Source organism: Arachis hypogaea, chromosome 6, assembly GCF_003086295.3.
Source record: "Arachis hypogaea cultivar Tifrunner chromosome 6, arahy.Tifrunner.gnm2.J5K5, whole genome shotgun sequence".
Taxonomy (NCBI): Eukaryota; Viridiplantae; Streptophyta; class Magnoliopsida; order Fabales; family Fabaceae; genus Arachis; species Arachis hypogaea.
In genome coordinates, this window is record NC_092041.1 from 19399449 (window position 1) to 19413819 (window position 14371).

Sequence of the window (14371 nt, forward strand, 5' to 3'; positions counted from 1 at the left end):
TTTACTCCACCTAGTGTGTTGAGCTTTTTAATTCAAAAAAAATATCGGTCTCCATGGGAGACTTCAACGAAATTGTGCAGGTAGAAAGGAGAAAGGATGCTGTCAAATTAACATAGTTTTGCTTAGCTATTGACAGAATTTTAGTAAAATTGGAGTGGCCAAAGATGTTTCAATGAATACAAAATTAAGAGTACAAAATTAGAAGTACACTATACAAAAAATCTAAAAAATAATTGATAATTTTTTTGTGATTTTTTTAAAATTTGTCTGTTTATTTATTATTATTTTTGTTTTATTTATTGTGTTGAATTTTTTTATTTAAATTAAAAAAAGAGCTATATATATATATATATATATATATATATATATATATAATGAATTTGAGAAGTAACAAATTGACAATATCCTCTTTACACTATTTAACCTACTCCATGTACTTGTTAATTCAAATTTCATAAATTGAGTAAAAAAGTCTTGACTTAAAAAATATAAATAAATAAAAGAGAAAAGGCAATAAAAGTGGGTTAGTTTTTGGATTGTTTGAGGAGGACCACTAACCCTGGGTACTCCATTGTGATGAATTTGATCCATGAGTGATCACCGAAGGAACCAATGCATGCATGAATTGTAGTCTCGATTCGATAATAAAAGAACCCTTCCTTAACATACATTGGCTACCAAATAAAATTTACAATATCCCAATGCAAGCTCATTTTTCATTCTTTTGGGGTTTTTCAGGAACATTAAATATCTTATTATCATATTTTATTATTATCAGGTTAATTAATTAGGTTCACATAAATGCTGATCACAAATGCGTATATACTGTAGACTTGTGTTAGAAGGGACGAAACTAATTAATAATACTCAAACAATAACAAAATAAATGTATTCTTTATTTTTTAATTATATTAAATATATTAATTATATAAAATTAATAAGTGTAGTATAAAAAAATTACAATATATAAAAGCATATGAAATAGTGCAACATTTTCTTTACGAAATAAAAAAAGTACTGAACTTAATAATTGAAATAAATGGTAAAAGTAAAGAAAGGAGAACGAATTGGATGAATAAATGAGAGAGTTTCTTTAAGGTTAGGCAATGGAAGAGTAAGATACATGCTTTTGAAGTTTTGATGACTCGACACGATAAAGAGTATGAGGTGTAGGTGTGTGAGTGTCTTGTATTAGTTCATTTTCAGAGTTTATAAATACGGCAGTCATGCATGGATCACGACATGATATGATATCTTAGAAGGTGATATATATTCTTCATCAACCGGTAAGGCGGTGCTGTGTTCTCCAAGTCACCACCAACACTTAATTAATTGCCCGTATCAATCGTTTTGGTTGTTCTCATCCGTCTCGACACGCCAAACAAATAAAATATTAATATCACACAAATTATTATCTATTTTTTTCATATATTTGAGAAGACAAATGAAAAATAAACAACATTTTAACTACCGCAAATCATAATGCAAGAGAAATGAGAGATTGATCAAACACGTGCTGTTATCTTCTTGGAGTTACAAAAATCGGCTGCTTGGTACTTGATACTTGATAGTGTTTATTATGTATTTCAATAACGTAATAAACTAGAAAAAAATATGAAAAGTACTAGATAAATAATGATCATTTGAAATAATATGAATAACTATCAATTAAATAAAAAATATTTATAAATTATACACTTAAATTTTAATATTAAAATAATTATTTATATAACTAATAAAATAAATATTTAATATATTTATTATTTATATCATTTAATATTTTTATTGTCTGTCTATACTTTTTCAAAAAATATATATTCTGAGGACAAATGTTTCGAAGGGATTCTTTTGTTATAATTATTTGCATGGGGAGCTAGAGTTAATTACTAATTCCAATTCTAAAAAATTTAGACATTCATAAAAAATTCTTTACTAGATGTTATTGATGAAATAATTATTAAATAATTTAAAAATATAATAAAAATAATTAATAAATATTGTATTTTTTATAAGTGATAAAAAAATTTGTTATATTTAACAAATAATTTATTTATTTAATCTGAATTTTTATGACAATATTTAAATAAATATTTAAAAAATACGAATAAAATTAAAATAAAATTTGATCTTTATGTATATTTTTTATTTTTTAAAAAAATTAGTCATTTACAATAAAAAATTTAAACAAATTTATTTAACATAAAATTACTAAATTTTAAGAATAAAAAATTATTTTATTATTTTTATTATTTGTAAATATATTTAGTATTTTATCACTTTTCAACTCCTTTTGTTTTCGTGATCAAAATTCTCATAATCTTTTGTTGCTCGTTAAAATTTTTATTTTATTTAATTAAAAAAATACATCTAATTAATAAATTAAAATAAACATGGTTATATATTTTTGTAGATATTCTTATCAAAATATCATTACTACTTCAATAATCTCCGATTAATTCTAAAAGTATTAATATATTTCTATTTTAAAATAAATATTAACTTTTGAATGTAAACATGATAAAAAAATATTAAAAATATTATTGTAAATTAAAATTAATTATTATATTTTCTAATTAAATATATATAATTTAATTTATTTTTAATATATATCTTATATTTTAATACGTATTCTATATTAATACTTAATTTTTTGTGGTCGATTTTGGTTAGTGTGGTTGGAAAAGTATATTCTATTAAGGATTATTCCTATCTTTAATTTTCTTCGTTCCATAGTATCATTTTTCACTAATTAATATTTCTAAAGAACAGATAGAATAGTTATAGTAAAATACAAAAGAGAGGATGAAAATAAAAATGAAAATATGTTATGAAGGAAAAATTTCAGAAGGTGAATCCAGATAGAATGAATATAGTATTTATAAACAAGAAGAATTATAAAGTGCATTTGTCTTCTGTACCGGTGGCTTTTAATTTGTTTTTGTTTTGTTCCACTTCCACTTTAATTTATAACACTCTCCGATCGCAATTGCATTGTTTTCAAAGGAAAGAAAAGGATAAATGAAGATAAGGACGATGTGCCAATCAATGTTTTCTATCTTTTCTATGACTACAAAGACTCAATACATAACTAGTAGGAACCAATTTCGTAATTTAATGAGATGTATAAAATAAAAAATCAACTTTTAGAATATATATTTAAATTATTATTATTAATAAGTTTTTTAAATTTAATTTTATACTTTAATAAATATATAAAAGCTTAAATTTATATACTTTTATAAAATTCTTTTCAATTGATAATGTTATACTCTTGTAGTAGTGTATGTGGTTTCATTAACTTTATAATTATAAAAACTTGAAAATAACTTTAAACCGTTTGTTTATGTTAAAAATAATGATATTCCATACTTTTATATAAAAAAATTAGATAACAAACATTATGTGATGATTTAAATATATGGTTAGTTTAAGGGACTACAATACTGATGTGATAATTAACTTGTTACATCAATATTTAATCTAAATTAATGATATAAATTAAAATAAAAATATTTTAATTTTTATAAATATTAGAATAAAAAAAGTAGATATTTTTATAGGAATAAAAATTTACTTAAGCCATTAATTTTAATTGATGAATAAAATTAAATCTTGATACATAAAAATTTATTTTGACGATTAATTGTAATGTATAAATAATATTTTTTATAAAAAATAAAAAGGTCAAAATAATTTTCTTCAATAATAAAATGATAAACAGTAACTTATATTTCCTAACTTCTTATAAAAAATAATTCAGTAGCAATAATAAATTAATAAATATTTTTAAATTATATTTTATATTAATTAATTATTATTAATTAATAATTATTTAAATTTTATTTTTTAAAATATAAAATTATCAATTATTAATTATAATTATTTAAAATTTACTAATTAAAAATAATTTATTTATACCTTTTTATAAAAAAAATTATAAAACTGAATGAGAAGAAGAGAGCCGTACAGACTCAACGTTGTACATATAAAAGTAAAAGCAAAAGGCGGTGTTTGTTGTTGTTCTTTTTTGGAGATTTGATATCGATGATGGCAACAATTAGCGACAGAGTGGTGAGCAACCTCACAAGCATCTATGTGGCAGTGATCGCATGTATGAAGGTGTACTGTGTTGCCTGTGGCCAAAACATGGGAGGCGCTTTTGTTCTCATCTTCTTCGCTTCCATTTTCGTGGCTCTCATCTTGCTGGCAGCACTCGCCTGGGATCTATCATGCAAGGCCATGTATGCATTTGCCGCCTCCGCCGCTACAGCAAACAATCATCGTTCTCACAAGGTGTGCAAAGGAGGCATCTGCTGGCATGGTGTTGCCGTCCGATCACCCGCTTCTCAGGTCCATTTCAGGCTCCCACACCATCTTCCTACTTATCCCACTTCCTGATCCAAACACAACACCACCTCACTTCGCACTTCAGACATTTCTTTTTCTTTATAATATATACATACTTATGCCGAATCAAATCATGAGTAGTGACTGCTGAGATGTCAAATTTCGATAGGAAAACAGTAATTTTAATTTTAGTCTTCTGAGTATACATATATACTAAGTGTTTATGTTGTTTTTAGCTTTCTTTTACTGGTTTCTGCTTTTAATTTGCTTTTTTTTGGTAACTTGTCGGTGATGTACTTGTAGTTTCTTAGGTTTATGCTACTTTAACCACTTGGATATGTTAATGTTATTTATATTATTTTTTATTAGTTTTATATTAATAATAATTAATTATAATAAAAGTACATAAAGAGTACATAAATTTAATTACCTAATATTTTTTAATTTTTTATTTTTATTGATTAAAATTTTTAAAATAAAGAGGACTAATTACTGTTATCTTTTTTTTTTTCTTTTTTTTTTTTTTAGTTAGGAATTTCGACATGTATAGTTAAATTTGTGTATATACCTACTATGCAATATAACAGCTGATTAAATTGAACTTATCTGAACAAATGATGATGACAAATTTATTAATTGTTTTATATAATTAAAAGTTTTATATATTAAATAAATAATTAGAAAGATGATGACTTCTTTACTAGCATAGTATTCTAATAGTATATACTAAGTCAAGACTGATGATTGATGAGAAATTTATGCAGGAGATAGACGAAGGAGAGCGGGGACTAAATAGATAGAGTTTGGTGAATGTGGACTGATAATAATGAATGCAATTTTTGGCTATTCTTGCTTTGACATATTTGGAAAAAAGCAATATGCTAGATATATATTAAAAATAAATAAAAATATATATATTAATTAGTTTTAGTATATAAATGATATTAAAAAAAATAAAAAACAATTTTTTTAACGGATTATTAGCTAATATATATTATAAGGACAGAAACTAAAGCTATAAACTGTAAAAATTGAATTGATATTGATTAAAAAAAATTGCTTTACTAAGAGTCTAACATTGCTCTGTCTGAATCAGGACCAAACCACACATGCACGCTACTCTAATCTACTCTGAGGGCACTGTCATTCATACAACACATATAACCCTATCATATTACAATTTATTTCATCTAACTTAATTAAAAAAATTTCTAAGAAGTTTTAATTTGGTGACTATTTTTGGAGAATATATAGTACTGTGAATGATAAACAAAAGATAATACTTGATTCTAACATCCATGTTGTATTTCTTTTACGGTATAACCCTGTATTATATGTTCCTGTGTGTTGTCTTTTATTAATTATACGTATCTGATTAGGACCCATCAGACATAACTAAAAATCAGGGGTCCCTTGTGTTGCGTATGATAATAACTTGTTTGGCCTTGAATTAGCCATTTGGCCACAGCATATTTTTCATAAGATTCTGAGGAAGGAAAATTCTAAATAGCAACAGTGACTTTTGATAAATACTAAATACCAATTACCAATTAGCAGAATGAGAGTCAGCGATGACTTACCTACTTTTGATTTTTTTCAAATAAGAAAATTAGCCTAAAGGCCAATGGCTAACAAGTTAACGGATTTCGTAATATAAAAATATTAATGATGTTAGATATTATATTTAGTAACTGATTTATGTACACATAATATAATAGTTGTTTGCAATAATGTGGTTAAAGATACTTAATGCACCTTAATCAAAGGCAATGTAATTACAAAAGTAGTAATGGATTTTGCAATAATAGTCCACGTTGGGGATTGGCCGTTGGTAGGAAGTGTACGAAGCAAGTTGTTTGGAACGTGGGCAGTGATATTGTTCCTGGAGAGGTTCAACAAGCTTAGAACCTCCAAATGATTAATCTCACCAACAAGAACAAGCATGTTACTACTCAAATCCAATGACATGAGTGAAGTGCATTGAGAAATTGAATTTGTAATAGGACCACTCATTTTGTTGCTACTCCAGTTAGATAATTCATCCCCAGTGAGGTTACAGTTGGCCATGTCAAGAACTTCAAGTCTAAATGTTTCAATCTCTGCTGGAATGGTGCCAAACAGAGGAATCAAGGAAACATTCAGGCCAATTACTCTCCAGTTTTTGTTCCAGTCTTCATGACACTCTTGAGCTTTAACAACCCCGCAGACCCTTATTATGCAAAGCCATAAAACTGAAGCATGCAACATAATATGGCAAAAGGCTTTAGTTCTTCTCATCTTTCTGCTTGCTTCTCTTGATTATTAGATTGCTTATATTGGAAGAAAACTATCTCAAGGAGAAGAAAGCGTATAATGATAAGTTGGAGATGGAAGTAGCCGTTTAGGAATGTTTTAGTAATTCACAAGAAAATGGAATGAGAGAATGAGCAACATGTGTTCATGATGGATATAGTATCTTGTATTCTTCACTAGCTTAGCTTCACTTGTATATTTATATGGAGGTTTCATTAATACCTTCAAATATTTTTTGGAAACCAATTCCTTACTACAGTAAATTATAGTTATCTATAAAGGAAATTAATGAATATCGTGTGTCAGAAAAAAAGAAATTTAAAGAAAAAGAAAAATATTTTCTTAAAAAAGTTGGTTAATTTACTCTATAAATTATAACAGTATAGGCATCCACATAGTTAAATTTGAGTCACTCATTAATAGAAGATATTGATATACCCTGCCTCATAGGAAAACTAATGATATGACTTGTTTAAATGTGCATGTTTGAAGTGATCACAAGTTGCTAAGTTGACACCGAGAAAACGGCGAAGAATCTATACTCTGACAAAAGGCTTTTCAAGTTTGAACACCTTGCACTTGCTGCATTAAATTAAAAGGAATTTGAATGTCTCATAATTGTTTTCCTACGAGTGCTTTGGAACCTAACAGCAACATATTTTCTTATCCTTTAGGAATAACCACGTGTTGCTAATTAGTAATTCACAAAACATTCTATAAAGAGTAACTCCTAAGGTACTTATTGAAGTTGTTTGTTTAATGTTTATACATCAAATGCTCCAAATTTTGTTTACAAAATTATAAACACTGTATGTTGATCAAGGAGTTCTCCACTGAAGCTCAATTTGAATCTTTCCATTTCTTGAGTCAATGAGATGATATTTCTCGTTGATTCTTTTGTTGCTAACAGCATCAGATAGATTTATATCCACATAACCCAAGGTTTCCTGCTTGCAAAAAGATAATCATAAATAGAGCGGACAAATTATTTAGTCAAGATTTAAAAATGAGAAATACCTTGGGATGAAGCAGGCCTAGTTTAGAGGAGGCACTAAGCACTTCAACATATAGCCTCTCATTGGTGGGAGGTTCCTCCAGTGTAAATTGAAATGTTTCATTCCATCTTGGATCTCTATTTTTCTTCACATGCTGCAAAGTTAAGACTCAAATTAAAACTTGTGTTCATTCTAAATAGAATAAGAAAATAAATAACACCTTGGTTTTTCTCTCCTCTCCTTTGAAAATGAGTCTTGCATATGGATTTGTGTGGTGTTTCCCTTCAACATCTTCAGCTTCATGGATGATAATAACAAGCAAACCACCAGTGGCAGGTGTTCCTTCAGGAGCCTTTTCTATTGCATTAGGGTCCTCTGAATTCTGAGCCAACTCATCATCTTTAAAAGGCTTATATAGAACTTGTACCGTGATCTCTCCCCGTGACTTCTCATTCTCTGGATCATTAGGCTCCATAGTCTTGCGTAAATCAAGAGTCAGCTCTTTGGCTTCGTCCGCTGTAAGCTCTTTCAATTGAATGACATTCATTCCCATCTTGTCATGCTTCCCAATCTAGGCAATTCAAAGTGAAAGAAAGAATAAGAAACATGTCTTACAAAGTTTGTTACATAACCACACAATTACCTGCTCCCAATCATAAACACTAAGTTCCAAGAATTGAGATTCCGGATCTTTGACAACCATATTGAATTCCTCATTCCATTCTGGATTCAATTTCTTATATTTCACGCTAGTTTTCTTTGAAGGAAGTTTGTCGTCAGAGAGTTTAAGCTTCACGTACGGGTCTGATCCTCCGAGTAGATCTTTCTTCTTGAGATTTGTTGCTCTAAGAACCTTCACATGGAGGATTCCTACAGGTACTTTCATGGCCCTAACAAAACAAACCAAGCAAACTTATTAGCTCACTCTAACACCTAGTAATGTTATGAAACTGATGAAAAGAAGAAAATAAAACATACTTTGTTGGATCCATTATTTGCACCTCAAGGGCCTTAGGCCATAAGTACATTTTTGCTACCTGTTCTTTGATGATTTCCTGAAAATGAAGAGGAAAAATCAGTGCTACAACTTCACAAACACAAGTTGATGACTTGCACCAATTTGAATTTGAGTATTAGATACCTGGACAAGCCTATAAACACCAGGAATAGACATTACATCAGCTCCAAGCAGTTTTAATCCAAAGTCAACATGTGGCTGCAATCACAACACAATGTGACCATTATTTTGCTCATTAGTTTCTGTAATTTATATAGAATTGGCCAAAGTATCAGATATTTTTGCTATCACTAGAAATCACAATGAAAATAGTCATACACACCTTCTCCATGAGTGACACATAAATATTCGCAAAGCAAGGAAAACTCGGGACTAAAGGCTTCAATGTGATTCGTGGAGAGGCAAATACTTGCAGATCAACAACCTGGCATGTTAAAATCATAAGCCAAACATTTCTTTTTTCTGTTCTTCAGATACTAAGAGAATACAAACCTGAACTGTGGCTCGCAACCCGAATGCTTTGATTGCAACTATAATGTTAGGATTCCCAGCCCATTTTACTGATGGTTCCATAATTAACTCCTTTTCATCAGTATTGTAGACTTTCATTCCTGAATATATTGACAAATTTATGGGTCAAAATTGTGTCTCCACGGATCAGATGAATAAATTATTTGGAATTGTGAAAGATAACGGCACAACAATCCATCACAATGATTTCATCTTTTCAGTGCAATCAAGACCTTTGACATTACTTAAGTGACAAGGTACCAATAATTTATAATCTGTTATCTTTTAGCAGCCAACCTTAGCTTCAAAGAATCTTACATCTAAATAAAACTAACCAGTTTACTACTAGCTCAGTTGTACACTTGATGGTATTGACATGTCACAATAAGAACCACATAAAAATCACAAAGATTTTGTTCTTTTCACCTTCCTAAAGATATGGAGGGAAAGAAAAGTAACATTGAAAACAAATAAGAGCTCAACCTTGAAAAGTTGGAGGTAAAGAACCCAAGGTAAGCGTTTCAAATTCTACTGAATCAATCTTGTACTTGGGAATTTGCTCAGCAATAATGGGCTTTGCTATAGTCCTTGCAGTCTTGCAAATTGCCTAAGAAGATTGAATTATTGTTACTATTTGGAAAAATGTGATAAGAAATTATGATAAGGCCACAATATACAATCTTGGTAGATTGCATACCTTGTCTAGATAAGGCCACATATGCTCAACAAATCTATTGAGCCAGTCAAGCTGCAAACAAGAAAAATCTGATAAACTTTTATTTGGAAACCCAAGAAATATACAAGGGGCAAAGTGTAACAACATACACGATCAAAATCTGGATTCTTTATCCACAAGGGTATCTCTGGAAGCATTTGTTGCAGAGTTTTGGCATCTTGCTCGGCCAAAGGACGAATTATGGGATCCTGAAATTAAGAATGTCATAGTCTGAAAGTGTTAATTAACTAACCAAAAGATAAGGTAATGAATAGCATCTTCTATAGTTAAATCATAACAAAACTTTGAAGCTACCCTCTTTCCCCACTATGGTGTTTCAGCTGAAAGTATGCGTTCGCAAAATTCAGTAGTGATTAAAGCTGATATAGTACAATTATATTAGATTCAACAAATAAGTCATGATTACCGGAAGAAAAGGCAGACCAAGTACTGCATTTTCCTTGGATTAGAACCTTAATTATGACACATCTTATATGAAAACTAAGTCTTGCTTTTCGGCATCTTACTTTAGACAAAAACAATCTTCATCAATAAAAATTATCATAGAAAAAATCTACTATATAGCATATACACCTAGCAAGGAGGTACCTTTTAGTTTCATGCAAAAGTCTTCTAATGGTAAATTTAATTGGCATACTGGATCCAAAAATTAAAAGGAATAATAAAACAAAATAAAATAAGAACAGTTGAATTAGTTTAGAGGAAGAAACTAACCTTGACATGTGTTGGCTGAAAGTATATAAACACATAGTATCCAATGACCACACCAATTGAAGTTCCAATTCCGAAGCCAATACAAGTACCTATGGTACTAAAAACACCCATCTTAGCTGAAAGTTTTGTCTGTTCAATGTGTAAAATGGAGAGTGAAGCTAACTAAAACTTGCACAATAACAGACTGGGTAGTTAAGTAAAGACCTGAACTCACTCACTTTGTGTGCCTGAAAAAGACAAGAACCTATCTTTAATTTGTATATCTTGTTAGAAAAACGTTCCCTTGAAAACCAGTGGCCAGTAACTTTAGCTTGATCAACCATCATTTGATCCACACAAAACTGTTTGATAACGAAATTTGCAAAGACGCGTGAGGTGGCAATTAATTAGTGTCGGTAAGGTCCTCTATGCTCTTTCAGATATATATTTTTCTTCTTTGACAGAGAGGTAGGGGGCCAGTGATCTTATTACACTGCATTCATTCATAAATATATGATAATATACGGTAAACTTATGAATACCATTTTCTCTCAAAATATCAAACGATGGAGGTCCCACTCTCCCTCTAGCACATGTTTCTGTGTCCATTGTAATTGAGACAAAACTCACAAACTTTCTGATTTATTAATAATGCTTCCTTATAATTTTGTGCTTCCCACATCATTCCTTTTCAGTGTGTTGCATTTGCATGTATACATAATTCTTACTGGATAGTGGATATATAATTCCTGTAAAAGAATAAAATGAAAAAGAAAAGGAACAAGTAAAAAGTGCCTGGGCCACCTTCCAACACAGACAATATTATGCAATGCATTAATGCTGGGAACAGAACCACTTGCCAGATCTTTTGAACCTTTCTTCTTTTATTTTATTTTATTTTTTATTTGATGAAGACAAGTCCATCATCATCCAAGACCAATTACAAGCTATTGCCAACATTTTCTTAACAAAACATAAAGTAATGACCCAAGAAAAAAACACTATCGATAACTTTATTGTCTCTATCAATTCCATGATCCAAGTCCCTTTGTTTTTTGTTAATGTAAAAATCAGCTTATGGATTAAAATAAAAAAATTAAAGAGGGGAAAAAATCCGGTGCATATTGTCCTGCCATTCAAGTTTCATTTTCACAAGATTAATCATAATGTCAAAGGGACGGTGCTATGTACTTTGATTTTTAAGTTCTTCTCTCATCCGTTAGGACCTGAAAAACAATCCATGATTGTGAATCTGTACTTTTTCCTTCTATTAAGGTCAGCAAGGGTGAAAATCTTGCTTAGATATATCTGCCTATAATTAGTTGCAGCTTTTCTTTGTCCTTTTCCTCCAATATGGCCCAAACTTTAGTGACAACTAAAACACTACACTAGAGGATTCAACTCTAAAGACTAGGATGTATCTCATAGTCATTAGACTACTCGATCTATATACTTTTTCATAAAAAAATTTCTATTTCTTTATAGGAATTTTTAGATTTTTAATATTTGTGATTTCATCAACAACTATTGTTAAGGTATAATATTAGAAAATAATTAAGATAATATATACACTTCTGCTGCCTAAAATTTTAGAGTGCCAGGTCTCAGTCTATAATTTAGGCATTAAACAAGCTAATAATGCATTGGTATTGTCCTTTAATTTTAGGCTAAAAAAAATTTCTTGGTCAATTTTTTTCACCGTATCCTCTAACCTAGCAAGATAGAAACTAAATTTCTACGGATTTGAGCTTGATGGTTATCATGGCTAAAAGAATGGGGGATTGAATCTTAGTTTTTTTTTCTACTAAATAGTACTTTTTCTTTTTTAAAGAAACTTAGCAGATATTTTTACTTTTATCTCGCAACGAGTTGAAAGACATTTTCATTTTGTCTCATAAGTAACAGAAATAGAAACGAAGTAGAGAAGAAGGAATAACACCAAATATATCCTGGTTCAACTATTTAGTGCAATGTAACCTACATCCAGTCTTCGTCATAACTATGATGGAATTTCACTATCTCTTTTCAAGATTACAAACTCCAATGCTTCCCTAGGATCTACCCAATCATATCCGGAACAAATCTAAATTCTAACCCAATTCGAATTTGATTAGGACTCACCGTAGCTTTTAACTGCAAAGTGCTAACCCAACTTGTAAGAAAATTTCCACAGGATCATGACACAAAATAAAAAGATGTACAAAGCAAACTTGAGATAGCTTATGACCTTTTCTCATTGTTTATCTCACTGCTTTTACCTCTCATTGGTTTTTTCTTACAAACCACACCATGTTTGTCTTTTTCAATGAGACTCGGACATAATAAACTAAGAAAAAGAAAATATTATATGAACTACATGAAGAAGAAGGACTCAAACAGTTTGGGTAGTTATGAGAGTGAACGCCGTGCTTTTCACTTACTCTCCTTACCTTCAACACTTGGCCGTTCACCCTTAATATAGAAAAATGAAACTTCCAAGGTTGAATCAAGTTCAACCCGAACACTGTCTTTTTCTCCAACATCAGAGACTAGCAGCGGTTTCATCAGAGAGGAGAGAGAAATTCGAATTTGTTGCATGCAACTCATCTATTCTCTTTCATCTTTTTTCGTCAAGATTCTTCAATCTTGACCGTTGAGCTTGACTTTGGCTCCAAATTTTGATTTTGAGCATTGATGAGCTTCTGAACCAAGTTGACTTCACATTCTCCATTATTGCTTCTTCTGTGCTTGAGACCTTGTGGCTTTCTTCTTGATTCCTCGACGTAGCACAAATGAGAGAAGATACTTTTGATGTGCTTTGACCGAGTGAGACTAACTACTTGGTTGTAAACTCTTTTCCTTGTTTTGATTTAGCAAAACTCTTTTTGCCTTTCTTCCTCACCATTTTTATGTGGTTTTCATTTTCTTCTTTCTTCTTCTTTAATTGACGTGACCAAAGCAAGAGTGAGAAGAGAAAGAAGTGATGGCTTTCGATGAAAGTTTCAAAGAAATTAAAGTGAATTGGAACTTGGAAATTAAGTTGCTTGAACTATGAAAGTAGGTAACCATAAGAAAAATTTCAAGTGTACTGGAAACACCGATGTTTCAGTTATTTTAACCGTTGATTTTAATTAATATATATTATATATATCTTTTATAATTCAGATTAACGGTAAAAATAACTAGAATATCGGTGTTCTCGGTATAATTAAAACTCTTCCTGTAATCATATGAAGCTTAAGTTACTTTACTGATTGGACTTGATTTCTTTCTTTGGGTCTTTTTTGTTTTCTTTCTTCCGCCATTAGTCTTGAATCAATTTGATATAAGACTGAATTTATTTATTGATCAAGGTGGGCTTGTTTAATTGCACCAGCATGAAATTTAATTTGCTTTCCTGCAAAGTACTATACCAAATACATCACATAAACAATTGGCAATATTTTAATAAACACTTAATAATATTTTAATAATATTTGTTCATAATTTTAATTGAATATTAGTTTTTCAAAATCAACAAAGCTCTATCTAAAGATTTATTGTTGACAAATAAATTGTTGGATAAATAAAGCGAGATTCTTAATCAAATTTTTAATTAGACAAATTAATATTTGCCAAAAAATTGGAACGGGCTCTTGAGGGTGTTAAATATTGGACAGATTTAAAAGTTGAAGCCCAAAGTGAGATGATAAGGCTAGCCCATAAAGTATTTGTTGCATGTGGCGATATTGGCGAAGATTTTTGTGTGGCTTTCCTTGACCTGAAAGTGCTTGACAGCAATGTCTTAAGCAACAGTCCAAA

General features: G+C 29.9%; 2 protein-coding genes across 7 annotated transcripts; one reads left to right on the forward strand and one right to left on the reverse strand.

Moving 5' to 3' along the window:
- The first annotated feature begins 4047 nt into the window (after positions 1-4047).
- On the forward strand, positions 4048-4398 carry LOC112805410 (uncharacterized). Its single transcript, XM_025847799.1, has one exon. The coding sequence runs from the start codon at positions 4048-4050 to the stop codon at positions 4396-4398; it is 351 nt and encodes a 116-aa protein (XP_025703584.1).
- Positions 4399-7194: 2796 nt separating this feature from the next.
- Positions 7195-11762, reverse strand: LOC112696388 (synaptotagmin-2). Of its 6 annotated transcripts, none has more exons than XM_025749133.3 (13): positions 10827-11762; positions 10613-10701; positions 9988-10086; positions 9860-9910; positions 9646-9769; positions 9145-9263; positions 8975-9076; positions 8776-8850; positions 8613-8689; positions 8278-8524; positions 7855-8205; positions 7657-7788; positions 7195-7586 (listed from the first exon to the last, which is right to left on the reverse strand). In XM_025749133.3, the coding sequence occupies exons 1-13, from the start codon at positions 10936-10938 to the stop codon at positions 7458-7460; spliced, it is 1707 nt and encodes a 568-aa protein (XP_025604918.1). In that variant the 5' UTR covers positions 10939-11762; the 3' UTR covers positions 7195-7457. The 6 variants fall into 6 exon arrangements, with proteins under 6 accessions (XP_025604918.1, XP_025604920.1, XP_025604919.1 ...); XM_025749135.3 differs by having other exon boundaries at positions 10831-11221; XM_025749134.3 differs by having other exon boundaries at positions 10817-11098.
- Positions 11763-14371: the final 2609 nt, after the last annotated feature.